This window comes from Loxodonta africana, chromosome 12, assembly GCF_030014295.1.
Source record: "Loxodonta africana isolate mLoxAfr1 chromosome 12, mLoxAfr1.hap2, whole genome shotgun sequence".
In the NCBI taxonomy this organism is placed as follows: domain Eukaryota; kingdom Metazoa; phylum Chordata; class Mammalia; order Proboscidea; family Elephantidae; genus Loxodonta; species Loxodonta africana.
In genome coordinates, this window is record NC_087353.1 from 79,212,436 (window position 1) to 79,239,388 (window position 26,953).

At 42.9% G+C, this 26,953-nt stretch overlaps 1 protein-coding gene across 1 annotated transcript in view; it reads left to right on the top strand.

Annotated features, from left to right (window-relative positions):
• Positions 1–26,341, top strand: part of HS3ST2 (heparan sulfate-glucosamine 3-sulfotransferase 2) — a 132,793-nt gene extending 106,452 nt beyond the window's left edge. Inside the window, exon 2 of the mRNA XM_003418815.3 lies at positions 25,723–26,341. Coding sequence (XP_003418863.1) covers positions 25,723–26,341 — 619 coding nt within the window. The remainder of the gene's footprint in view (positions 1–25,722) is intronic.
• Positions 26,342–26,953: the final 612 nt, after the last annotated feature.

Here is a 26,953-nt window from a genome sequence, read left to right on the forward strand (position 1 = left end):
ATGCACTTGCCAAAAAAGTCAAAGATACCAAAAGAATGTACAATGAAAAATGAGTTCCTTCAAGCCCTTGGTCCTCCAGATGCCCTTCCCAGATGACCAACTGATTCGTGTTCTTGTGTATCATCCGAATATTTTATGCATATTCTCCTTATTTTCTCCTTGATGTTACTGTTATAAGTTGACTGAAATGGACTTTAACTGTGCTGAAGTTTACTATTTAGAATTTATAAGAGCATTGAGAGCGAAGTGGTGAATGGTTTCATACGCATATCAAAGAACAGGGTGTTCAGCACATCCTTCAGGAAAAGCCATCAAGAACAGCAATGATATATTTTTACATAGCGTGGAGAGAAGTAGAGGATATCAGAATATCATAAGGTAACTTATGCCCTTCCTTTTGCTATCCAAGTGTCCGCACACACGTGCACACACATAGGCAAGTCATCGTCTAACCAAAGAATTTTCTAGCTTCTGTTTTTACCTACTAATATAACACCAGCATTTACCCCATGTCTTAAATATTTTCTAAAATTTTATTTATAATCTCAGCATAGTACCCCCACTGAATGACTCTAGATAATCTAGATAATATTGGGTAAAAGACCAGACTTACAGGTCTGATAGAGACTGGAGAAATCCTGAGAGTATGGCCCCTGGACACCCTTTTCACTCAGTACTGAAGTCATTCCTGAGGTTCACCCTTCAGCCAAAGATTAGACAGGCCCATAAAACAAAATGAGACTAAATGGGCACACCAGCCCAGGGGCAAGGACAAGAAGGCAGGAGGGGACAGGAAAGCTGGTAATGGGGAATTCAAGGTGAAAAGGGGAGAGTGTTGACGTGTTGACATGTCATGGGGTTGGCAACCAATGTTGCAAAACAGTATGTGTATTAATTGTTTAATGAGAAACTAATTTGCTCTGTAAAGCTTCATCTAAAGTACAGTTTAGAAACAAAGATAATGTTGGGTACATTTAGGTTGTTTCTATTATTTCACGGCTTTAAATAAATAATACTGTGACAAGCATCCCTATAACATACATCTTTCTACGACCATTTTATTATTTCCAGAGGATAAATTTTGGAAGGTACCTGCCATAAAATTTAAACTTATTTACAATCCTAGCATGGTATGACAGTGCACGTTTCTCTGCACCAAGCATAACACTGAGTATTACTTCTAAAAAGTAGTTTTTAACTTTGTGATAGGTGAAAAACGCTTTCTCATTTGGAATTAATTTGTATTTCTTTGCTTTCTAGTGAATTTGCATGTTTTGCAAATGGTCCGTCTTCTTTTTGGCATTGTTTATGTCCTTTCCTAGGCTTTCTGTTGGGAATATTTTCTTATTGATTTGTAAGAACTCTTTATGTATTAAAGATATTAAATATTTATGGAAGGCAGTTTGTCTTTTGAATTCTTTTTCTGTTCATGAAAAAATTTTTTTTGCTTACAAAATTTTTTAAAATTACATGATCACATCTAAAGTCTTTTTCTTTTCTTTCTTTGGTATCATGGTTATCAAACATATATATTATGCTCATATTTTAATATATTACTTCACTTTTTTCCAATATTAAATTATTTCACTTGCCTTGAATTAATATTGTGAAGTGTGAATGAGGAAACCTAACTCCATATTTTTCCAGATAATTAGCTAATTATCTCAACAAAATAATTCTTAATCTCAAGAATCTATAATTTCCCAGTTGATTTGAAATGCCACTTTTATCGTGCATTTTTCACATAGTTGTACTTATTTCTATATTTTGTAGTCTTGTCTATTAATCTATTTGCCTGTTCCTGAACCAGAACCAAACTGTTTTAATTATTGCATCTTTAGAATATATTAATATGTGATATTGCAATTTCCTCTCCATGACTCTTCCTTCTAACAAAATGCATTGGCTCATATCATTAATTTATTCATCCAAAAGAAACTTCATAATTATTATGTCAAATTCAATTTTAAATCCCCTTGGGATTTGCTTTAGAATTACACTGATTTATAGATTAATTTGAGAAGAATTGATGTCTTTCTAATATTAAGATTTCCTATCTCTCTATTTAATAAAGGTTTAATTGAACTGTCTATAAATTATAGAACAATATTAAACATTTATTGTGTTAGCAGGCATTTTTATCTTGCCTGGACTTTAATGAGACTCATAGCCTGGAGGCTACGAGCACAGGCGCAGAGTGAAAACACTTGAGCTTACCAGACCTACTGGACTGGTTGAGACTGGAGGGCTCCCCAAGACTACTGCCCTGAGATACTCAGTCACCTTGTAGCTAAATAACAAATTGACTCAAAAAATAGTGAATATCACCTGTGAGTACCGTGAGCCTTTAAAAAATCACCTATATGAGACCAAATGGTCAACAATTACTTTAAAACAAAGACGAGAGTATAAGGAGGCAGGGAAACTAGATTCATGGAAATGGAAGAACCAGAACCTGAAATAACCAGAATGTTCACGCATCATGAAGGACGTAACCAATGTCACTGAACAACTTGTGTAGAGCTGTTGAATGGGAACCTAAACTGCTGCATAAACTTTCACCAAAAACACATTAAAATATTATGAAAAACAAAACAAAAAAACACTTGAATTTATATCTTGGCTTCACCACTCAGTACCTGTGGGTCCTTGGGCATTTTATTCCTCTGTGCCTAATCTCCTTATGTGAATAATAAGGTTAATAGTCATACCTACATAACATAATACACACGAAGACACTTAGAGTCTTGCTTACCACCTGCTTTTCAGTAAATGTTAACTATTGGTATTATCTCATCCCTCAGTATGGTAGTACCTGTGAGTTTGAAAGGATTCCCTGGACGGTACAAAATGGTTAAGTGCTTAACCACTAACTGAAAGGTTGGTGGTTGAAGCCCATTCAGAGATACCTGGGAAGGAAGTCCTGGCGATCTGTTTCCAAAAGGCCACAGCCATGAAAACGCTGTGGAGCTCAGTTCTACTCTGCAACATACGCAGTTGCCATGAGTCAGAAAGTCGAATCAACTTGTCAGCAACTGGTTTGGTTTTCCTTTCTTTTTTTTTTTTTTTTTTTTCATTTGGTGTGTTTGAGAAATTCTTTTTTATGCCAAGGATGCAACCTTCCTGGTTTCCTAAAGCTTTTTTTTTTTTCTTTCTTCTTCTTTTAATTAATAATGGATGTTCAACTTGCTAAATGCCTTTTTAGAATCTATTGAAATGATAATTTTTTCTTTTGACCTATTTCTGTGCTGAATTATTAGATGTAATTATTAGATATAATGATATTGATCTCAGTGGAACTTGGCAGCTTTTCCTTTAATAAATTGTGCCTTGGTAGAATGAGGTATTGGTGGTCCAGTAGTAGAATTCTCGTCTTCCGTGCAGGAGACCAGGGTTCAATTCCTGGCCAACGCACCTCAAGCACAGCCACCACCTGTCTGTCAGTGAAAGCTTGCGTGCTGTTAGATGCTGAACAGGTTTCAGCAGAGCTTCCAGATTAAGACGGACTGGGAAGAAAAGCCTGGCGATCTACCTCCAAAAATCAGCCAGTGAAAACCCTATGGATCACAACAGTTCAATCCGCAACTGATCATGGGGATGGGAGAGGACAGGGCAGTGTTTTGTTCCGTTGTGCATGGGGTTGCCAAGAGTCACAGCCAACTTGATGGCAACCAACGCCACCTTGGTAGATACTACTCACAATCTTGACTGGTCTATTTCTCTTGAGAGGGATCCTCTCATTGTCTGCCTAGGCTAGATAAGCCTACCTGCCAGAGTTCTGGAATGGTGTTTAACCCCACTCTTTGCTGTGCCTAGACGGAGCCTGGGGGCTCCCTGGTTCAATATCTCCAAAGGATAAACTCCTCTGTTCTGCCCCAGTAGGAGCAAGGAAGCAGGACGGAGGCCAGGCTGTAGGGTTGGGGAGAGGCAGAAAATCTCCCTGCTTCTTCTAGAGGCCTCTGACATTAACTCTGCTTTTGCCTGCACCTCTCATCCCCACCAGAGTCCTTGGTGCCTTAAATTCCTGAACTCTGGGGAGATTCTGTGGCAAGAGTCCACTTTCTCCTGGCTGGCATTCTGCCCCTACTCCTAGCCACTTCAATGTCAGCTTTCTCCATTCTTTTAAGTCCATTACCCCTCATAAGTCAGCCTCCCTTCTTCCAGAAATATGCCTACATTTATTATCTGCCAACATCTCTTTGCTCTTCGATTTTGATCTGTGAAGCTTATTCCCTATAGTATCAACTTAGCGGTGACCTAGGAGGGAGTGGAGATGAGCACTGAGTTTCATCCACCACGTTATACAGTACTTTTGACTAGTCTGTCTGTATTGTGAATTGGGCCCTTTATCAATATTAAATTATTCCCTTTGTCTCATTTAATGTCTTTTGCCTTGGATTCTACTTTATCTGGTATTAATGTCAGGACTCTAGCTTTCTTTACACTGGCATTTTACTGATGTATCTTAACGTCTCCATTTTCAGAAAAAATGCTCTGTATTTTGTTTTGTGGAGGTCTTGTGATCACAGATATGGTTGGGGTTTATTTCAGAATGCAAAATCTCTATTGCTGTCATTTAAAAATTCATGCTGCTTTGCCTATTTCTAATAATTTTTAATATTAATAAAATGAGTCCCACTTCTGTCATCTTGCTCTATAATTTTTGGATTTTTCTTGCATTCTTTTTCTGTTATATGAGCTGCGTTTTATATTTTCCAGCATTTTGGAAGATATATGCCTTGCTTTGACTTCTTCAATTTGTATTTCTCTAATTAATTCTCTATTAATTTCTCTAATAGAGTAAATCAGTAGACAGTATCTTTTGGTAAAAAATCTTGTGTACTCTACAACAAAAAGACAAATAACCCAATTAAAAAATGGGCAAAGAAAATGAACAGACACTTCACCAAAGAAGACATTCAAGCAGCCAATAGACACATAAGGAAATGCTTGTGATCACTAGGCATTAGAGAAATGCAAATCAAAACCACAATGAGATACCATCTCACGCCCGGCATTACTGGCACAAATAAAAAAAAAACAGGAAAAAACAAATGTTGGAGAGGCTGTAGGGAGACTGGAAGTCTTAGGCACTGCTGGTGGGAATGCAAAATGATACAACCATTTTGGAAAATGATATGGTGCTTCCTTAGAAAGCTAGAAATAGAAATACCATATGATCCAGCAATCTCACTCCTAGAAATATATCCTAGAGAAATAAGAGTTGCCACAGAAATAGACATACCCGCAGCCATATTCACTGCAGCATTGTTTGCAATAGCAAAAAGATGGAAACAACCAAGATGCACTTCAACAGATTAATGGATAAACAAACTATGGTACATATACACAGTGGAGTATTATGCCATGATAAATAACAATGATGAATCTGCCAAGCATCTCATAACATGGATGAATCTGGAGGGCATTATGCTGAGTGAAATAAGTCAATCACAAAAGAAGAAATATTGTATGAGACCACTACTGTAAAAACTCATGAAAAGGTTTACACAAAAATAATCTTTGATGGTTACAAGGGAGGGGAGGAGTGGGGATGGAAAAACACGATAGATAAGTGGTTACTGTGGTGAAGAGTAAAACAGTACATAATACTGGGGAGCCAGCACAACCTGTACAAGGCAAGGTCATGGAAGCTCTATAGCCACATCCAAACTCCCTGAGGGACCGAATTGCTAGGCTGAGGGCTGTAGGGACCGTGGTCTCAGGGAACATCTAGCTCAATTGGCATAGCATAGTTTATAAAGAAAATGTTTTACATTCTACTTTGGTGAGTAGGTCTTAAAAGTCTATGAGCAGCCATCTAAGATACTCCACTGGTCTCACCCCTTCGGGAGCAAGGGAGAACGAAGAAAACTGAAGATACAAGGGAAAGATTAGTCCAAAGGACTAATGGACCACATCTACCACACCCTCCACCAGACTGAGCCCAGTACAGGTAGATGGTGCCCAGCTACCACCACTGACTGCTCTGACAGGGATCATGATAGAGGGTCCCAGGCAGAGCTGGAGAAAAATGTAGAACAAAATTCTAACACACACAAGGCCAGACGTACTGGTCTGAAGGAAACTGGAGAAACCCCAAGGGTATGGCCCCTGGATATGCTTTTAGCTCAGTAATGAAGTCGCTCCTGAGGTTCACCCTTCAGCCAAAGATTAGACAGGCCCATAAAACAAAATGGGACTAAAGGGGCACACCAGCTCAGGGGCAAGGACTAGAGGGCAGGAGGGACAGGAAAGCTGGTAATGGAGAACCCAAGGTCGAGAAGGGGGGAGCGTTGACATGTCATGGGGTTGTTAACCAGTGTCATAAAACAGTATGTGTACTAATTGTTTAATGAGAAACTAGTTTGTTCTGTAAACATTTATCTAAAGTACAATTAAAAAAATAAAATAGAAGCTAAAAAAAAAAACAAAACTTGTGTGCTTTACTCTGCCCCTCTCTTCCTTCTTCCTCTACTGCTAGCTTACTAGTTTTTGTTCATTTAATCTGAGATTTTGGGTTTAATTTATCAAATTATTTATTATTATGCTGTTGTGTGCTGTCAAGTCTATTCTGACTCATAGCTAGCCCATGTGACAGAGCAGAACTGCCCTATGGGCTTTCCTAGGCTATAATCTTTACAGGAGCAGATTACCAAGCCTGGAGCCACTAATGGGTTCGAATCACCAACCATTCAATTAGCAGCTGAGTGCTTTAACTATTGCACTATGAGGGCTCCTACTAATTATTATACCCCCCTTTTAAAGAATAATTCTTGATATTAGAAGCTAATAGTTGGACTCAGCTTTTTGTTTAATGCTAGTCACTGTCCTTCCACACAAGTCTTCCCCATTCTCGAGTTCCTTCACACCATTGCTCAGGCAGTTGCTTTTCTTTTCCAGGCACTTCCTGGAGAGCAAACTGGAATGTTTTCCGTGGTGTCACATGTCTTATAGGGCTCTTCTTTTGCCTTCACAAGCAGATTGGCTAAATATTAAATACTGGGAGTCACAATTTTTATTCTCCAAAACTCTGTAGATAATAATCTGTGTTTCTCTTGCATTTAATGTTGCTGGAAAGTCCTTGTCTGGCCTGCTTTTATAGAAAAATATTTGGTTTGTTTGCTTTATCAGTCCTGTGTACCTATAATGTTTACAGAACTTTGGTGTTTTACCTGTAATTTAGAATGTTTGCCCTGATGCATATATGTATAGGTAGATGATGGATGGATGGGTGGGTGGGTGGATGAGTGGATGGGTGGGTGGATGGGTGCGTGGATGCATGGGTGCATGGATGGATGCATGGATAGATACATAGATAGATACATGAATGTGGGATTTATTTTGTTAGGACTAAGCTAGTCTTTTCAATCTGCTCATATAGTGATTTTATAGCTCTAGAAATGTCTCTTTTGTGAAATCTTTGCCTATAGGTTCTGTCCGATTTGTTTCAGGTTTCCTCTTCAATAACATCATCAGACTACATGTTGCCTCTTAATACTCTGTCTTCCATGTCCCCTTCTCTCTCACTTCAGATTTGTTTGCTCTGATTTTTCCTTTCTATGTCACAAATTCTACTTTGGAGTCCCTGGGTAGTGTGTGCGTTTAAGGCACTCGGCTATGCCTCTGCAAAATATAAAAGCAAAGAAAGTCCTGGCAGTCAACTTCTAAAAACTCAGCCATTGAAAACCCTATGGTGCACAGTTCTACTCTGACACACATGGGGTCACCATGAATCGGAATTGACTAGACAGCACCTGGTTTAATTCTACTCTTTGCTGCTGCCAGTATGGATATAAATTTGCTAATGCAAGTTGTTATGGATTGAATTATGTCCCCCCAAAAATGTGTGAATCAGTTTGGCTGCACCATGATTCTTGGTATTGTGTGATTTTCCTATATGTTGTAAATCCTGCCTCTATGTTGTTAATGAGGGAGGGTGGGCAGCAGTTGTGTTAGTGAGGCAGGACTCAATCTACAGGACTGGACTGTGTTTTGAGGCAATCTCTTGAGATATAAAAGAGAGAAGCAAGCAGAGAGAAGGGGGGACCTCATACCACTAAGAGAACAGTGCCAGGCGCACAATGTATCCTTTAGATCCAGGTCCCTGCGCAGAGAAGCTCCTAGTCTGGGGGAAGACTGATGAGAAGGCCAACAGAGAGAGAAAGCCTTACCCTGGAGCTGATACCCTGAATTTGGAATTTTAGCCTACTTTACTGTGAAGAAATAAATTTCTCTTTGTTAAAGCCATCCACTTGTGGTATTTCTGTTATAGCAGCACTAGATGACTAAGACATGTGTTTAGGTTCTCTGCAGTACCATCTTACCTCATCCTCACCCCATTTTTTTCTCACCCTATTGTATTTTCATGTCATCCTGTTGTCTTTTATCTCAGCCTACACTCACCTCTTGACCTTCTGCTCAAACGTGTCCTCCAGGGTTTCTGTGACTACTCCATCTAAAGTAGATCCCTTCATTATGCTTCTTTTCTTATTTTTCTTCACCACAAGTGCCAACTATATATTTATTTATTCACCTGTCATCTCCCCCACTAGACCAGAGGCTCCATGAGGGCAATTACTACACCTATTTTATTTATAGCCATGACCTCAGTACCTAGCACTATGTGTGGAAAACAGTAGGTATTTAATAAATACTTGTTGAATGAGTATATGGCCACATTACTCTGATTTGGATTCCCTTTGGCCATACCAATATTGTTTAGAGCCAGGAGTTCCCAAATTTTGTCACTGAAAACCAAACAAAAAAACGTGGTGCTGCCAGGTGGATTCAAACAACCAACCTTTAGGTTAGTAGTCAAGTTCAAATCGTTAGCACCACCTTGGGAACTTAGTCATTGAAGAAGCCCCTTTTTGCCATATCCGCATGTCATTTTTACCACTATTTACTTAATATTTGTCTTTAGATCAATTCACTGCCTATTTAAGCCTCATCCTAATCAATAAAATCTGTTAAATAAATGTGATGTCCTAGTTCCGATTTTCTAAAATATATGAAAATAAACACACAACTGTAAACAATGTAAATTTCATGCGTGAACCATTTGTGCATTACAAATGATTACCAAAAACCAAAAACTCACTGCCTTCGAGTCGATTCCAACTCATAGCGATCCTGTAGGACAGACTAGAACTGCCCCATAGAGTTTCTAAGGAGCGCCTGGTGGATTCAAACTGCTGATCTTTTGGTTAGCAGCTGTAGCTCTTAACCACTACGCCACCAGGGTTTCCTACAAATGAAAAGCCACTGCATTTGGGGAAATCCCTTCTAAAGAGCTCAGGCTGCCACATTTCCTCCAGGAGCCCATGTCTTATTGACGTAGGCTTGGATTCATTACCATCTTATGCAATCGACAAGCAAAGTCTTTGGTGAGCATGGTTCCTTCTTTTTTGCCTGCCTGTGATGGGATGGGAAACCCTGGTGGTGTAGTGGTTAAGAGCTATAGCTGCTAACCAAAGGGTCAGCAGTTCAAATCCACCAGGCACTCCTTGGAAACCCTATGGGGCAGTTCTACTGTGTCCTGTAGGGTCCCTATGAGTCAGATTGACTTGAAGGCAATGGGTTTGTTTGTTTTTTAATGATGGGATGAGGAGTCCTGGTGGGGCAATGGTTAAAGTGTCGGCAGTTCAAATCCACCAGCCTCTCCTTGGAAACCCTATGGGGCAGTTCTACTCTGTCAATTACTACACCTATTTATTGCCTATTAATTGTTGAGTAAGGATTGACTTAACAGCAATGGGTTTATGATGGGATGGGAGTCCTGGTGGTACAGTGGTTAAGATATAGGGCTGATAACCAAAAGGTCGGCAGTTCGAATCCAACAGCCGCTCCTTAGAAACCCTATGGGACAGTTCTGCTCTGTCCTATAGGACTGCTATGAGCTGGAATCAACTCAATGGCAATGGGTTTGGCTTTTTTTTTTTTTTTTCTGGTTTATGATGCTATAGCACAGTGTCAAGGACTAAAGATATGACAGTCAGTAAGACAGATGTCATCTCTGCTCTTCCCGATGAGCCTACAAGCTAGTTGGGGAAAAGGATAATAGATAAACAGATACGCAAGATAATTACAGGTTGTGCTTAGAGCTACAAGGGAAATAAGCCATGGGGGTATAGAGAGTGACATTTGAGAGTGGTGACATTGGATCTGAGACCTAAGGGTAAGAAGGATTGAGCCATAGGAAGAGCCAGGGGAAAGTGCTCCAGGCAGGAAGAACAGCAAAGACCTAGAGACAGGAAAGGGTAGAACTAAGGGATTCAAGAGTGTCTGCTGGTTCATCTAGTTGGGTGTTACGAATGCCTTCCAGAACTGAAAAGCTGAGCTGGGCTCTTCTACACCATAGCCTGGGCATGAAAACAAATCTTTACAGTTAGGCAGACCTTGGACCCTGCAGAAGTATTGGTGATCCTACAACCATACCTGCATCTTTGGGCACATTGGAGGCCAAGATGTTATTTGAGCAGCAGATTTCCCAGTGCATTGCCCCACAACATTGCCCACTTCTCTCCTTACTCCCTGCATGATCAGAAAGCCAACAAACCCCTGATAACCCTTTGAAACCATGCAGCTTAATGTATTCTGCAGGTGACAAAATGGAGAGCACTGCTATCGCTGGTTAATTTCTCCAAGAGAGGCAACAGGGAATTGCAGAGGAGCCCTGGTGGCACAGTGATTAAGAACTGGGCTGCTAACCAGAAAGTCGGCAGTTCGAATCCACCAGCCGATTCTTGGAAACCCTATGGGGCAGTTCTACTCTATCCTATACGGTCGCTATGAGTCGGAATAGACTCAAGGCAACGGGTTGAAAAGTTTTCGCTCCAACAGCTGCAGTTAGACCACCTACCACCAGGGGGCACTATTATGCTACAGAAAGTGGGGTAGGTTTGTGACACTCATCCCTGCAAAGCTGTCAGTAGCCCCTGGGGACTCTGGAGTGTGAGGTTGGACAGTGGGGTGTCAGAAAATGAAAGAAATTCCTGGCTCACCTAATCATTGGCTGGGGCGTTTGCACATGCCTGGAAAGTGTTCAGAACTGGTGGGGACTGACAGCTCCTGAGAGTGGATCACTGCAGCAGGTGGTGGAGGATGGGGTCTCTGGACAAAGCAGACAACACTGGAAGGTAGAGATGGAGGTGCACAGATTGCACAGGAGCACAGGCATCAGAAGGCCACCGGGTTGACCAGCTCCACCCTATAGCATCTTCCGCTAGAGTGTCCTCCCACACGGCCTGGTGCTGGTCAGTGTGGAAAACGTGTGTTTGTTAGCAAGACAGTAAGGGTGTTCCAGTCTAATGGCTTCTCTGATCTCTATGAAGATGCAAGACAGGTTCATCTGCTGAGAGTGGCAGGAAAGGGCAGGGTTTGATTGTTGGGGGAGAATGGGAAAGGTTTTTGATAGCTGTGCAGAATGGGAGAGCAAGTTGGCCAGAGGAGCGGGGCACTGAAGGGCCCTTTGTGTTGCCAATCAGGGATGTGTAGTGGAACCAAGCAGGTATAGAGAAAGGGCAGTCAGGTCTCCCGGCACCCAGTGCTGGTCAGTAAGCTTCTTTATAGGTCTCTGACCTTTTCAGGGGTGTCCTGCAGGTCCTTATGGATGATCTGTCATTCCACTTGGCAGTGCTGCTTCCAAAATTTCTACACAGGGGAAAGGAGTGGGAGTGGAGATGCATCAAAGGGAGACTTGTCGTGAAGTTGCCTGTGTGTAGCAAGCATGCTGTTTTCACGTAGTTGACTAATTGAGATTATAAGGGGGATAAAAATCCTCTAAGCCACCATTTGGGACCATCACTGCCCCTACGTACAACCTAGCTTCCTGGACATTGGCGTCGCTGGGGAGTGTCACACAAGAGCAAACCGGTTCAGGATGGATGGTAGAAAGTAGAGCCTAGCTAGAGAAAGACACTGAGCAGCTCCCTGCTGCTCTGACCGGGAGTGAGGAGAGCTGTCATGGGTCTTGGGCTGCCTGGGACAGATGTCACAGAGACTGGGTAAGAGAATACCAGTAGGATGTGGTTACAGATTAGACATGGGTGTTATTGGGGCAACTGGTGGATGGTGAGGCCATTAACTGAGACATGAAATAAAACACGAGGGTAGGATGGGCAAGTGAGGATAATGAGTAGAGTCTTAAAAAAAAATTTTTTTTTTTTAGACACATTGGGTTTTACGCATCTGTAGACATTTTATTGTAGACATGGCCACTAAATAGGTGGAAAATCACATTTTTAGTTGGAGAGAGGTTATCCCATTAACCCATTGCCATCCAGTCGATTCCAACTCATAGCGACCCTATAGGACAGAGTAGAACTGCCCCATGGGGTTTCCAAGGCTGTACTGTAATCTTTTCAGAAGCAGGTTGCCACGTCTTTCTTCTAAGGAGCGACTGGTAGGTTCGAACTACTGATCTTTCAATCAGCAGCCCAGTGCTTAACCACCGTACCACTAGGGCTCCTTGGAATGAGGTTAGGGCTGAGAAAATAGATTAAATTTTTAAACAAAGGGCATTGGTGAGATCTCCTAGCTAGGGCTGTAGACTGAGGAGATGACGGGGAGGGGAGGGGAGGGGAGGGGAGGGGAGGGGAGGGGAGGGGAGGGGAGGGGAGGAATAGAAAGGAGAGAACAGAGGTCAGAGCCTGGGGAACCCATACATTTAAGGAATAAGTGGAGAGAGAATAACTGAAAGGTATATGAATGTGCTCAACTGCTAACTCAAAGACTAGATGTTCATGTCCACTTGGAGATGCCTCGGAAGAAAGGCCTGAAATCCTACTTCTAAAAGAGCGGCCATTGAAAACCCTACAGAGCTCAGTTCTACTCTGACACACGTGGGGTCGCCATGAGTTGGAACTGACTCCTCGGCAACAGGTTACTGGTTTTTTTTTAATGAAGAAGGACTGCTAAGAGGGGTGAAAAGGAGACCAAGAGAGTGTGTTCCTGAAGCCAAGAAACAAGTTTCAAGAAGTAAAACCAAAACCCATTGCCACTGAGTCGATTCTGACTCGTAGTGAACTTATAGGACAGAGTCGAACTGCCCCACAGGGTTTCCAAGAAGCGGCTGGTGGATTTGAACAGCTGACCTTTTGGGTAGCAGCCGAGCATTTAACCACTGTGCCACCAAGGCTCCTTCAAGAAGTAGGGTGTGGGCAAATGCCTCAGATGGCACAGAAAGATGAAACCAGGCCGGGGTCAAAGGTGGAATCTGCATTTGGGGTGGGTCAGAGAGAGTCTCTTCAGAGTGGCCATGGGGGTAGGAGCCAGATGCACCAGGTTGAGGAGGAAGGCGAGGTGAGGAAATGGAGACACTGAGCTTTATTTGAAGAGCTTTGGCTGGGATGAAAAGGGAATATATACTACTGTAAAGGGAGAGGGAGAAGGCATGGAGAGAGGGAGAAGGCATAGAGAGATGATTGGCTCTTTTTTTTTTTCTTTTAATGAAAAAACTTGAACTAAAGAGGGACAATCAATCAAATAGATAGAGGAACTCACCAATGGATGGCCGCTTGTGTAGTGTTTTATGGCTTACATGGGACTTCCACGTGTTTATCCAGTTGAGACCTCACAACAGCCAAGTGAAGGGAACTCAGATGCAGATCAGGAAACTAATACGGAAGTTACAAAGCCAAGAATGGAAAAGCTGGGACTCAAATCTGGGTTTTCTGAATTCAAATCATCCATGATCCCGTACTCAACATCAATCAACCAATACCACTGAATGTGAAAAACATTCATTGAGTATCTCATTTGGGTCAGTATCTCCAGGACATCCTGAAGATCTTGCTACCCAAAGTGTGGTCCTTGGGCTGGCAGCATAAGCCTCCCCTCCCAGCTTGTTAACAATGCAGAACCTCAGCCCCACCCCCACCCCACCCCCAAAGACCTACTGGATCAGAATCTGCATTGCAGAAAGATCCCACGTGATTCATATGCACAGTAAGCGTGAGAAGCATTGCCTTGAGGGACCCACTCCCGAAGGAAAGGGAAGGTAAGGAGAAGACACTAAACCGTGCCTGGGAAAGAAGACAAAGGCATGTCGCCCCTAGACGGTGCCCTGATAGTGTCCCGAGGATCAGGCCAGCCACAGACGGGGCCTGAGAAATTGAGGTCCCTTTGCCTGGAAACTTATCGGAGATGTGCCTGTAGCAAGGAAAACATTGATTCCACACCCACGATAGCTCTTCCTCCTTCCTAGCCAAGTTTCTTGAAATAGGAGCTATACGTCTTTGACCTCCCATGCCTTTGCTTCCCGCCCACAACTCAGCTCCTACGAATGCATGTCCTCCCCCTCACGCCATGAAACTATCCCTATCAAGGCGCTCTTCTTTCTAAATAATATCAATGGAAACTTTTGAGAATAGGTTTTTATTAGCTACTTTTTTTCTTAACCAAAAAGGAGACATGCTCCTGGGGAAAAAATAATAATAATTCAATGAGTGCTGAAAGATAAAAAAGTAAAAGTAACATCCCAGTTCACAATCTATCCCCGATCCCTGGAGACTATTTCCCAGAGGTAATCACTGTTAAAGGTCCCTGGGTGACGTAAAAGGTTTGCACTCAACTACTAGCCTAGAGGTTGGCGGTTTGAACGCACGCAGTGGCACCACGGAAGAAAGGCCTGGCAATCAGATTCCATAAAGATTACAGCCAAGAGAACCCTATGGAGCTATTCTACTCTGTAACGTAAGAGGTCACCATGAGTCAGAACTGACTTGATGGCAATGGATTTTGTGTTAACTGTTTACGGTTTATTGTGTATCCTTTTAGAAATGGTTTATGCCTATACATATTAGCATATGTGTGGATATTTTGTATGTAAATAAGCGCATATTGAACATGCTATTCTGCAATTTTTTCACTTAATAATACATCTTGGGCTCCTTTGTGTGTCAATATTTATAAATCCCACTCATATTTGACATCTATACAGTAGTCCATTGTAAGGCCTTACTACTGTTTATTTAACCAGTCTCCTGCTAATGGGTATGTACTTTGGGTCTAGTTTTTTCTATCACAGGCATTGTTTCCGTAGTTAGGTTAATGCCAAATGCTATAACCAACAGATCCCATGATAAAGCTTATTCCTTGCTCACGATAGTCTAAAGGGGTTCCTTCCTGATTGCTAAGTGGTCATGGGTGCCTCTTCTACCTTTTGGTCCTACCTCCTTTTAGGACCTCAGAGTTCTTTGCATTCACCTGGCTGGTGGGAAAAGAGACAGTGAAGAAGACACACCTATTTTGTAACCATCTTGGCCTGTAGGTAACAAGTCACTTCCACTCCCCTTCCATGGCTAGAACCAGTTACATGGCCCCACACAGATTATACGGGGACTTGGCTAGGAAGTTACGCTCTAGAAATAGCACTATATTGTAGAAGGAAGTGGGAGCCCCTGGCTGGTGCAAGCGGTTAACACACTCAGCTGCTAACTGGAAGGTTGGTAATTTAAATCCACCCAGAGGCACCTCTGAAGAAAGACCTGGCAATCTACTTCCAAAAAAAAATCAGCCATTGAAAACCCTATGGAGCACAGTTCTACTCTGACACACATGGGGTCACCATGATTTGAGTTGACTTGATGGCAACTGGTGGTTATAGAAAACCCGTTAAAAACGCATTGCCATCGATTGCCGTTGAGGTTGCCTATAGCAACCCTATAGGACAGAGTAGAACTGCCCCATAGGGTTTCCGAGGAGTGGCTGGTGGATTCAAACTGTTGACCTTTTGGTTAGCAGCCAAGCTATTAACTACTGCACCACCAGAGCTCTGTGGTGATAGAAGGAAGTGCAAAACCATTGGTAGACAGCTCCCTATTTCTGTCACAAATGCTACAGTGAACATTCTTATACACAGGTTTGTATGCATTTGTGCAAATAAACTTCCACTAGTGGAACTGCTGGGTTAAAAGGCATGTGCATTGCACATTTTGATAGATAATGTCAAATGCCTTCCTAAAGACAGCATCGATTTACATTCCTGCCAATACTGGGTTATATACACTCATGCCAGCAATAACTATTACAACCAGAAAGAAAAAAAAAAAAATTCCAATCTTGTAGGTGAATAATATTATCTCATTGTGGTTTTAATTTGCATTTCTTTAATTTGAGAGAGGTGGAGTATCTTTTCATATGCTTATTTTCCATTTGTAGCTCTTTTTCTATTAACTCCTCATATCCTATGTTCCTTTCTTCTATTGGGCTGGTTCTGTTTTTCTTGTTAATTTGTAAGAACTCCGAAAAAATATATGTGTGTATATATATGTGTATGTATATATATATATGAAATCATCCCTTTGTTTTTCTGTGTTCCAGACTGTAAATTCCTTTTGTTTTATTTATGGTATTTTTCCATTCCAGAGACTTACATTTTTTATGTAGCCTAGCTTTTCAGTCTTTTTCCTTCATGATTTTTGAGTTTTGTCTCATGCTTAGAAAAGCTGGCCTTGTGCCAAGATTTTTTTAATACTCTCACATTTTCTCCTAGTGCTGGAGTTACGCTTGAGTCTGGGATCTGCAACTGACTGTGTTGCTTTGGTGATTTACTTTAACTCTCTGTCCCCCAATTTCTTCAGCCCTAACAGGAATGCTAAGACTGCCTACTTCCTAGGTTGATGTGAAGATTCAGTCAGATGAACAGCTGCCTCGTTAGCCATGAGACCAAAAGAACTGGGCGGTGCCTGCCTACTACTACTGAATATTTCCATCAAAGATTCTATAGCAGAATCATGATCAAAGGGGGGAAAATGCAAAACAGACTTTCAAATTTTCATGGACTCCAGACTTACTGGAGCTATGGAGGCTGCATGAACCCCTGAAACTACTCCCCTGAGATAATCTTTGAACCTTAAACCAAAAATATCCCCTAAAGTCTTCTTGAAACCAAACAATAGTTTAGCTTAACTAGTAAAGAATGTCTGCCTTGAGCATTATGCACATTTGAAATCTCCCTATATGGGATCAAATTGACAACAGCAACTCTAAAGATTAGATAGGAACTTTAGGGGGCAGTGAGTTTATGTTAATGGGGGATGAACAACTCAGAAAAGGAGGATGAGAATGGTTGCACAAGTGGGAGAATGTAATTAATGTCACTGAATCATACATGTAGAAACTGTTGAATTAGTGTATGGTCTGTATTCTCAACAATAATTAAAAAAAAAAAAGACTGAGTGACTTGATTCATAGACAGCTTAGAACACTGTCTGGCCCACTGTCACTGCACAATGAATGTTAACTGGTATCTTGTTTGTGTCCAGAGTGTCAGTGACCGTGTGTATGGCCAATGTATGCTGCATGCCCATGTCTTATGGTTAGCGAGTGACCAGGCTCAGACACAGGTCTCTTTGATTCTAAATCCCATACTCATAACCACACCACGAAGTAGCCACTGTCCTCTGAACATCTCTGTAGGGTATATCATGCAAGGAGGTTCCTTTTGTGGTCTCCACCTGTTATACAGCAGGGCTCAGGACAAATTCCACAATGTACAAGGTATGGGTGAGAGAATAGGCTTTAATGGGGAAACTTAGAATCAAGGGTCACCACAGAGGGACAGGATCAGGGGTACCCTATTTTCTTGCCATCACACTGAGGGCAGGCCAGGAACTGGATGAATTTCTGGTTGAACTGTGGGTTTACACTGCCAGGAAAAGACTCTTCCCCCACACCTCCATTGACTTTCCTTCTTATAGGACAGGCATGAGAGCCCCTTGTCAGTCAAAGATAATCAAACTACTAGGATACCAGGCAGGCTGGGTTCAGATGCCAGCTGTTTACAGGAGTTATCTGGAAAAGCCAGCTGCTCAGCACCTGGGGACCTGAAGGTCTATAGGAAATTAGGTTCAGGTATAGCACCTTCTGCCAGAGGGTAGAAGCCACCAGCCCTTGTGGGAAGTTGAGTGCAAGTGCAGACCCTCCCACTGGGAAAAAGGGACCCCCCCATCCCAGCTGGCCACAAGGCTGTTGACTCCTTGAGAACAGAGACTACACCTTGCTTATCTTTGTATTCCTGGCATATAGTAGGTGCTCAACAAATGCTTGTTTGATGGATGAATATGTGAACAAGATGTATGCATACCAGACCCAGGACTAGACATTGTCGCTACAGAGATGTGACAGTCATGATCCCTGCCTTCAGGGATCTTATATTCTAGTGGGATGATAGATACAGATGATGTGTAAAGAATGGGATATGTACACATTTGGTACCATGGAATCCCAAGGGGGAAAATGCCTAACTCCTCTTACCCAGTAAAACCCAGTGCCGTTGAGTCGATTCTGACTCATCTTCTTAGAAAGGGGTAATGATGTTGGGGGAGGTGGTGATGAGCTGAGAGATGAAGTTTTGGCTAACGGTCTAAGGAGGGCTTTCAGGAAAAGGGGACAACATGTGCAAAGATCCCTTGGCAAGAAAAAAATACAATCTTTGGGGAAAACTTTGAATAGTCCAGTCTGGCCAGGGCCAGGGGCAGTCATGGGTAGGATCAAGAAAAGCTGCATAAATCTTGTTAAGGACTTTATCCTGTGAGCAATGAAGAATGATTGGTGAAATTTAAGCTGGGAGTGAGTGGTCTGCCCTGGGATCACATAAGTATAGAATTTGGGGGTGTGGATTTGGAAGGAAGTGGTCCCATGATGGGAGAGCCGACACAATTCTAGGTTCAAACAAGATAAGGATAAGAGGCCACAGGTGCTGGGGCCACCACTCAGCTCACTGCAGAGGGGTTTTGCAGGTTTAGTTTTAAGAACCAGTGTTCTTGCAATAAGCCTCTCCCTCCTCTTTTACTCCTAATTATCCCTCCGGAGACTGCAATGATTTTCAAGGAACCTGGTTTCCCATTGAGAAGCTAATAAATCACCAAAGTCCCCCAGGCAGCCAGGTCTTTCAGAGCATATACGGACTGTACAATGTCGGCAGAAAATGAAATCATCTGGAGAATCCTGTCAGTATTAATCAGAGGTGTGTGCCTGTTCTTTAGTTTCCGGTGACCTCTTGCTCAGACAGGCCCGCACATGGTGGTACACAGACAGAATGTTCGTTGTGTGGACGGCCGGAGCCAATGGAGCAGTCTCTGCCTCATGGGATGGCCAATGAGGGTAAGCAAAGTTTCCAGAGACCCTCAAGCTGACCCTCAAGATTATTTGGGTTTTGAGACATTTGGGGGGCACTATTTACAGGAATGGAAGGCATTAGATCTAAGGAAGAGTCAAGAATAATTCTGAGGTTTCCCCCTGTGAAACTTATGGCGGCCTCGTTTGCAAAATCAGGCAAGAGAGAGAAGAAAGTCGAAGAGGAAGTTCAGCTGTTGAGGTGAAGTATCCAGTTTGTAGACAGTTGGATATTTCAGTTTGTTGTCAGATGCCGCTGAGTCAGTTCTGACTTATAGTGACCCTATGTACAACAGAAGGAAACACTGCCCAGCCCTGTGCCATCCTCACAACTGTTGTTATGCTTGAGCCCATTGTTGCAGCCACTGTGTCAACCCATCTCGCCAAGATCTTCTCTTTTTTGCTGACTGCTTTACCCAGCATGATATCCTTCTCCAGGGACTGGTCCCTCCTGATAACATGTCCCAAGTAGGTGAGACAAAGTCTGACTGTACTTCTTCCAAGACAGGTTTGTTCATTCTTCTGGCAGTCCATGGTATATTCAATATTTTTTGCCAACACCATAATTCAAAGGGAACTCTTTTTCGGTCTTCCTTATCCATTGTCCAGCTGTTGCATGCATATGAGGTGACTGAAAACACCAATGGCTTGGGTCAGGTACACCTTAGTCCTATATTCCAGTTAGAGTATAGGAAAGTTTTAAGGTGTAGCTGCAGTTACAAATTTGTGAGTCAACAGCTCCTACAGCTGCCATCGAGTCGACTCCGACTCATGGTAACCGCATGTGTGTCAGAATAGAACTGTGCTCCATAGGGCTTTTGACGCCTGAACTTTCAGAAGTAGGTCACCAGGCCTTTGTTCCAAGGTGCCTCTGGGTGGACTTGAACCATCAACCTCCTCGTTAGAAGCCAAATGTGTTAACTGTTTGTACCACCCAGGAACTCCCAACAGCTCCAGGTGGTGGTTAAAGGTTGGGCAAGAAATGAGATCATCCAGAAAGAGTATGTGGAATGTGAGAAGTGGGAGAAGGACCAGTGGGAAACTCCAGAATGACTTGGAAAAAATTGGGAATTTGAAAAGAGGATAAGATCTTAAGGGCACAACTGCATTAGACAGGTTGTTGACTTCATTTGCACCTCAAAAAACATCGATTGAGAAGATCTTGTATATAGCTGCAAATATGACACAACCTGCCCTGCCCTCATGGAGTTTATAATCTAGTGGGTAAATTTAGCTTCTACAGAGAAGAAGGTGAGGAAACCAGGTTGTAAAAGATAGGTCAAGTTCTTGGGTTGCAAGCAACAGAAATCAACTCTGACTAACCTATCTATTAATAATTTATTGGGAGGATGTCTAATCACACACAGAATCTTGAGGAAAATGGAAGAACCAGGTCTCAGGAAAGGCAAGAACCAAGATAGCTCTGGGGATCTGTAGCAGACACTGATGGGGAGTTTCTTCTGGGCTCCTCGTCTGGTCGAATGAGTTCTATTTTCAGTCATGACACATTCTAGTCTTTATGAGACAATTAGCACTGTTGGCCTAACTTCAGCCATGCACCCACCTCTTGACCCACCCAGATTTCATACAAAGCAGGAGAGGTAGTTTCTCAAAGAAAAATCTAGGAGCTAGTACCAGATGTAGGGAAAGTTGCTGCGGAACAAATTAAAACAACAGGTGGGAGGTAAGTTCAAACAGTGAGTGTCAGACGATTCTTTCAGTAATCTTTGCAGAGCTACGTAGAAAAGATAGGAGGCTGATGCTTAAGAGGGCTATGGGGTGCAAGAAAAGTTCAGCTGTTTGTCAGCAGCTGAAAACAAGTAAGCAAAATTTAAACGGTGACATAAGGAGAAAAGATGGGACACAAGGCAAAGTCTAATGTTCACCCCATCGAATGTGCACAGAGCAGGGAGATGTATATACAGCCTCCTATAGAGCCCTGGGAGCCCTGCTGGCTCAGTGGTTAAGTGTTCGGCTGCTAACCGAAAGGTCGTTAATTCAAATCCACCAGCCACTCCTTGGAAACCCTATGGGGCAGTTCTACTCTGTCCTATAGGGTTACCATGGGTCGTAATCGACTCGACGGCCAACAGATTTTTGTTTTTTAGTATGGAGCCCTGATGGTACAATGGTTAAGAGCTACAGCTGCTAACCAAAAGGTCGGTAGTTCAAATTCACCAGCTGTTTCTTGGAAACACTATGGGGCAGTTCTACTCCATCCTATAGGGTTGCTATGAGTGAGAATCGACTCCACAGCAATAGATTTGGTTTTGATTTTTGGGTTTACATTGTCATCACATAGGCATCCAGTACCCTATTCGAATGACCTAAGGAGAAATAAATGTGTAAGGATGTTCTTTCGTGGAAGAGAAAAAAATTGAAGTGCTATGTACTGTGGCATTCGATTTGTGGGGCAAGTATGTGGTGTTGTTTACAGTACTTATGCCTGCTTTAAACCAAAAACCAAACCATACCAGTTGCCGTCAGGCCAATTCCAGCTCATAGTGACCCCATATATTTCAGAGTAGAAGTGTGCTCCATAGAGTTTTCAATGGCTATGATCCTTTAGAAGTAGATTGCCAGGTCTTTCTTCCAAATGCCTTAAGTATATTTGAACTGCCAACCTTTCGGTTAGTAGCTGAGCACTTAACCATTTGTGCCACTCAAGGACTCCTTATATCTTCCTTAAACCCAAAACCAAACCCATTGCCTTTGAGTCGATTCCAACTCATAGCAGCCCTACAAGACAGAGTAGAACTGCCCCACAGAGTTTCCAAGGAGTGGATGGTGGACTCAAACTGCCTACCTTTTGGTTCGTAGTCATAGCTCTGCGCCACCAGGGCTACATATCTTCCTTAGTGCCGTATAATTTGGTTTTGCAACTGATACACCAATTACAAATTAGGAGGGTGGAGCTTTGTTTTGGTGCAAAATCCAGAGATCACTGGAATTGGTCAGACGTTTCCAAACTCGTAACCAAAATACAAAAAAATCTAAACCCGTTGCCATCGAGTTGGTTCCAACTCATAGCAGCCCTATAAGACAGAGTAGAACTGCCCCATATAGTTTCCAAGGAGCGCCTGGTGGATTCAAACTGCTGACTTTTCGGTTAGCAGCCGTAGCTCTTAACCACTACACCACCCGGGTTTCCAAACTGGTAACAGAGATGTTAACTGATGCTCCTGGCAAAAGTTCATAGCTCTACAGGGAAATAAGCTTGGGAAATGCTGCAGCCACAATCCCTCTCTTGGATCTTCTTTAGCATAATGAAGAATAATACGGAGAAACCTGTTTAATGGTTTGACAAGTCAGCTTCTTTGTGCTAGGCAAGACCTTTCTATCAATAACCCCCAGCTAGTTTGGAAAGTCCTTAAACAGAGCTTAGCTGCACTGTCACATCTATGTAATTTCATCTGTTCTCTTGTCATAAAGGCCAATACCTATTTACAATGCATGCCAAGGTTATAATATGATATAGCCAGATTTCCAAGAACATTTGGCCAAAGAATTCTATTCAAGTGCATTTGTGATCATTAGCTAATAATGCTATCCTTGTTTTTGGTTTTTTTTTTTTTTTTTTTTTTGGATTATTGGCCTATTTAATGATCGTGTTGTTGTTAGGTACCATCGGTTCCAACTCATAGTGACCCTATAGGACAGAGTAGAACTGCCCCACAGGGTTTACAAGGAGCAGCTGGTGGATTTGAACTGCCGACCTTTTGGTTAGCAGCCGCGCTCTTAACCACTATGCCACCAGGGTTCCACTCAATGATCACAGTCAATACTATTCAAAATCTAAACTCACAAGGGTCCATCGTAGACCTTGGGTCTGAAAGCAAAATTTCAGTTGCTTCAGTCTAGTTGTATAATGAATTTAAAGGTTCAAGGGGATAAAGAACACAGTTACAGGGAAGGCAGAAGGGGAAGGGATCTGAGAGTGCAGGTGGACAGGTGACTCCCTGCATACCTTGTCTGCTAAGAATAGTGGGAAGGGCTCAGAACGGAGGCAGATAAATGGTGGTTCGGTGCAGGAGCCCCAGGTTCAATTCCTGGCCAATGCACCTCATGTAGAGCCACCACCCATCTGTTGTGGAGGCTTGCACGTTGCTATGATGCTGAACAGTTTTCAGCAGAGCTTGCAGATTAAGACAGACTAGAAAGAAAGGCCTGGTGATCTACTTCCAGAAGTCGGCCAATGAAAATCTTACAGCTCACAACAATCCAGTCTATAACCTATCATGGGGATGGTGCAAGACCCGGCAGTGTTTCATTCCTTTGGGCATGGGGTCCCCATGAGTTGCGATCATACTCAATGGCAGCTAACAGCAAAGGTCAGTTTTAAGATGAAGGGAAGAAGATTGAAGGAGTTGAGGTGTGGCAGCTTGTACCTTTCTAGTGTAGTCGCAGACAAGTTGTGTGTTGAGGCTGGGTGACAGGAATAGAGTTGGGAGTTTGTGGTGAGAGTTTGCAACATCTACTATGAAGAATGATATGGGGATGAAAAATGAATATAAAAGATTCTTGAACAGTACTGAGGGTTCAGGCAAAGCTAGAATTAATAAATGTATAAAGGATCCAGTTGTCAAAGTTATGCAATTTTCTCCACTGCTGTTTGACTGCTCAGTGACAGAATTAGGAAGGATGAAAGTTTGGACTGATGTGTTATTAGAAATTGGGAGAACAATAGCACAGTGAAACCTGTGAGAGCCAGAATTTGACAGGACTGTCTTGTTTTTCTGGGTCCCGTGAGTTTTCCACCTTTGACAGGGTGCAGCCTTACCACTTTTCTATTGCTCATTTAGTGGAAAATATTTGAGTTTCCCTTCTCTGGCAGGTTTCTGCCTTACACAGGTTCCCACTTTCGCAGGTTTTACTGTACAGGGAAATTGATGATGATGATGGTGGTGGTGGTGGTGATGACATTAAAATGATTGTTTGCTGGGTCCGAGGGAAGGTATGGAAGACAGTGAAATCAAGAAGGCCATCGCTGATTTTGAAGATCAGGTATAATGAGATTGGGATTGTGGGAAAGGTGGAAAGAAATATGGTTATAGTCCTAGAGTGAGTTTTAGAGTTAACCCTTTCAGAATTAGGGCAATTCCAATGCAAAGACCCAAGGAATGGCCACAAGAGTTGCTGAAGAGAAGTGGTAATGGAGATACTAGGAGTGAAAAGGTCAGAGAACTGTGAGGCCAGGTTATGGGACAGAGATGATGACATGAGCTGGGAAGCAGAAGACTAGGAACCAGGAGTCTATATTCCAAAGGAATGTGGGGATGAATGCCTCCGGGGTCAAGAAAGCTTGGTGACAGGGTTGAGGGAAGGATCATCTATTGGTGGTTCTCGACTCTGCCTTGCATTGGAATCACTGAGCAGTTTTAAAAAAAATACCTACCCCTAAATATTTTGAACCAGTTGGTATAAGATGGGTCTGAAACGCCTGTATTTTTAAGACACATGTGGTGGTTCTTATGTCCAGCCAGAATTCAGAAACAGTAAACATGACCTTTAGAAAGAAGTAGCCATTGGGGGACCAGGTATGTTCCCTTCCATCATGAGCTGAAGGAGACACACCTGGGAGAGCCTCCCACCATCACCCCTCAAGGTCTCAAGCAGAGCCAAGAAATTAAAAAGGGAGAGATGGCTTGCTTGGCCTGGCCTCGGACTGATGTCCTGACTGGCCTGGCATTCTGCGCTTCTTCGAGCTTCTACAAAGTTGTATTTCAGGCATTTCTCAGCAGGAGAGGATGTCAAAACTCATCTCTAAAACAGTTGCTATTCCTGCAAAACAAACCTTTTGCCCAGAAAGTTTTTCTTACAATATCTGGAGAAATATCTTTTGTAAAAACAATAATCAGTGGCTTATTTTATTAATTGTATAAATCAATCAATCTATATTTTTTAATATACGTCTTTGAATACATAATAAATGTATTAGAATTTTCAAATGGTATAAGGTTCTACTGAAAAAAGTAATTCTCATTTACCCCTGACCTCCTAGCTTAGATCCCCTCCCTAGAAACAACTGCTTTTATGGTTGTGTGTGTGTGTGTCCTTCTCGAGATATACACTCTGATCTTACCTTCTTTCACTTAACATTATATCTTGGAGAACATTCCACTTTAGTACATACTGACCTGCCTAACTCTGTTAATTGGCTATTCCATAATTTATTTAACCCATATTGATGGGGGGCCCTGGCGGCGCAGTGGTTAAGAGCTCAGCTGCTAACCAAAAAAAGGTGGGTGCTTCGAATCTACCAGCCGCTCCTTGGAAAGCCTACGGGGCAGTTCTACTCTGTCCTACAGTGTCACTATGAGTTGGAATCGACTGGACACCAATGGGTTTTTTTTTAAACTCTGTTAATTGGCTATTCCATAATTTATTTAACCCATATTGATGAATATTTATATTACTTCCAATCTTAAAGCAAACTTTTTGAAGAAAAAACCGTCCATAAGAGTTAAAGTGGGGTCATCACCAGGTTAGCGCAGACGAGAGGAGGGGACCCAACAGGGATATGGAGGTAGGGAGATGATCTCGCTGCACCTGGGCCCTCCAGGGGACCCTATCTGATGATGTGGTCCTTCTGTCCCACAGGAGCCTCATGCCCAGGACCCTCGAGAGTCAGATCACGCTGGAGAAGACGCCCAGCTATTTTGTCACTCAAGAGGCCCCCCGACGGATCTTTAACATGTCTCGAGACACCAAGCTGATTGTGGTTGTGCGGAATCCTGTGACCCGGGCCATCTCTGATTATACCCAGACGCTCTCCAAGAAGCCCGACATTCCTACCTTCGAGGGCCTTTCATTCCGCAACCGCACGCTAGGCTTGGTGGACGTGTCCTGGAACGCCATCCGCATCGGCATGTATGCACTGCACCTGGAGAGCTGGTTGCAGTACTTCCCCCTGGCACAGATCCACTTCGTCAGTGGTGAGCGGCTCATCACTGACCCAGCTGGTGAGATGGGGCGGGTGCAGGACTTCTTGGGCATCAAGAGGTTCATCACCGACAAGCACTTCTACTTCAACAAGACCAAAGGCTTCCCTTGCTTGAAAAAACCAGAATCGAGCCTCCTGCCTCGATGCCTGGGCAAATCAAAAGGAAGAACTCATGTACAGATAGATCCTGAAGTCATAGACCAGCTCCGGGAATTTTATAGACCTTATAATATTAAATTTTATGAAACCGTTGGACAGGACTTCAGGTGGGAATAAGCCAAGGAGATACAAGGGTTCTTCTCTTCTACCAAGTTGGCTCTCAAGCTGTGGTCTTCTTTCCACTATAATCCTGGGCTCCATCCCCCTTGCCCATCTTGGGTTCCATCATCCTGGAACAAGGAAGCCCAGCTAAGGCCAAGAGACAGGGGTATCTCTGCCACTAGCTCTCCCCAGTCTATCAAGGCAAAGTTGATCTGCTTCTGGCATGTTGGGTCATTTTCAGAATCATTCTTCCTTCAGCCCATGAGAGGTCTTGGGAAATTGCCTTTAAGAGAGTGGATCTTCCAATGATGATAGACACTTTAAGTAGTGACAGCTCTGTTGCTATGAACACAGCAGTCTGTCCCTGTCTCTGTCCTCTCTGGAGTGGGCATGTTAATTCCACATGGCATGTCCCTTCCCTCTGAGCTTAAATTCCATGAGTGGTCATGGGTGGTGGGGTGGGAGATCATAAACCATGGCCACTTCTAGGAGACAGACCCCTCGATGATGAAATGTACCAGTGAATTTAAAGCCCTTGGTCTAAACTGTGCTTGGAGGACACTATCTTTGAAAATCAGTTTGTGACCCTCCTGTTCCCTATGGACAAAAGCACATATTCTGCTGTTA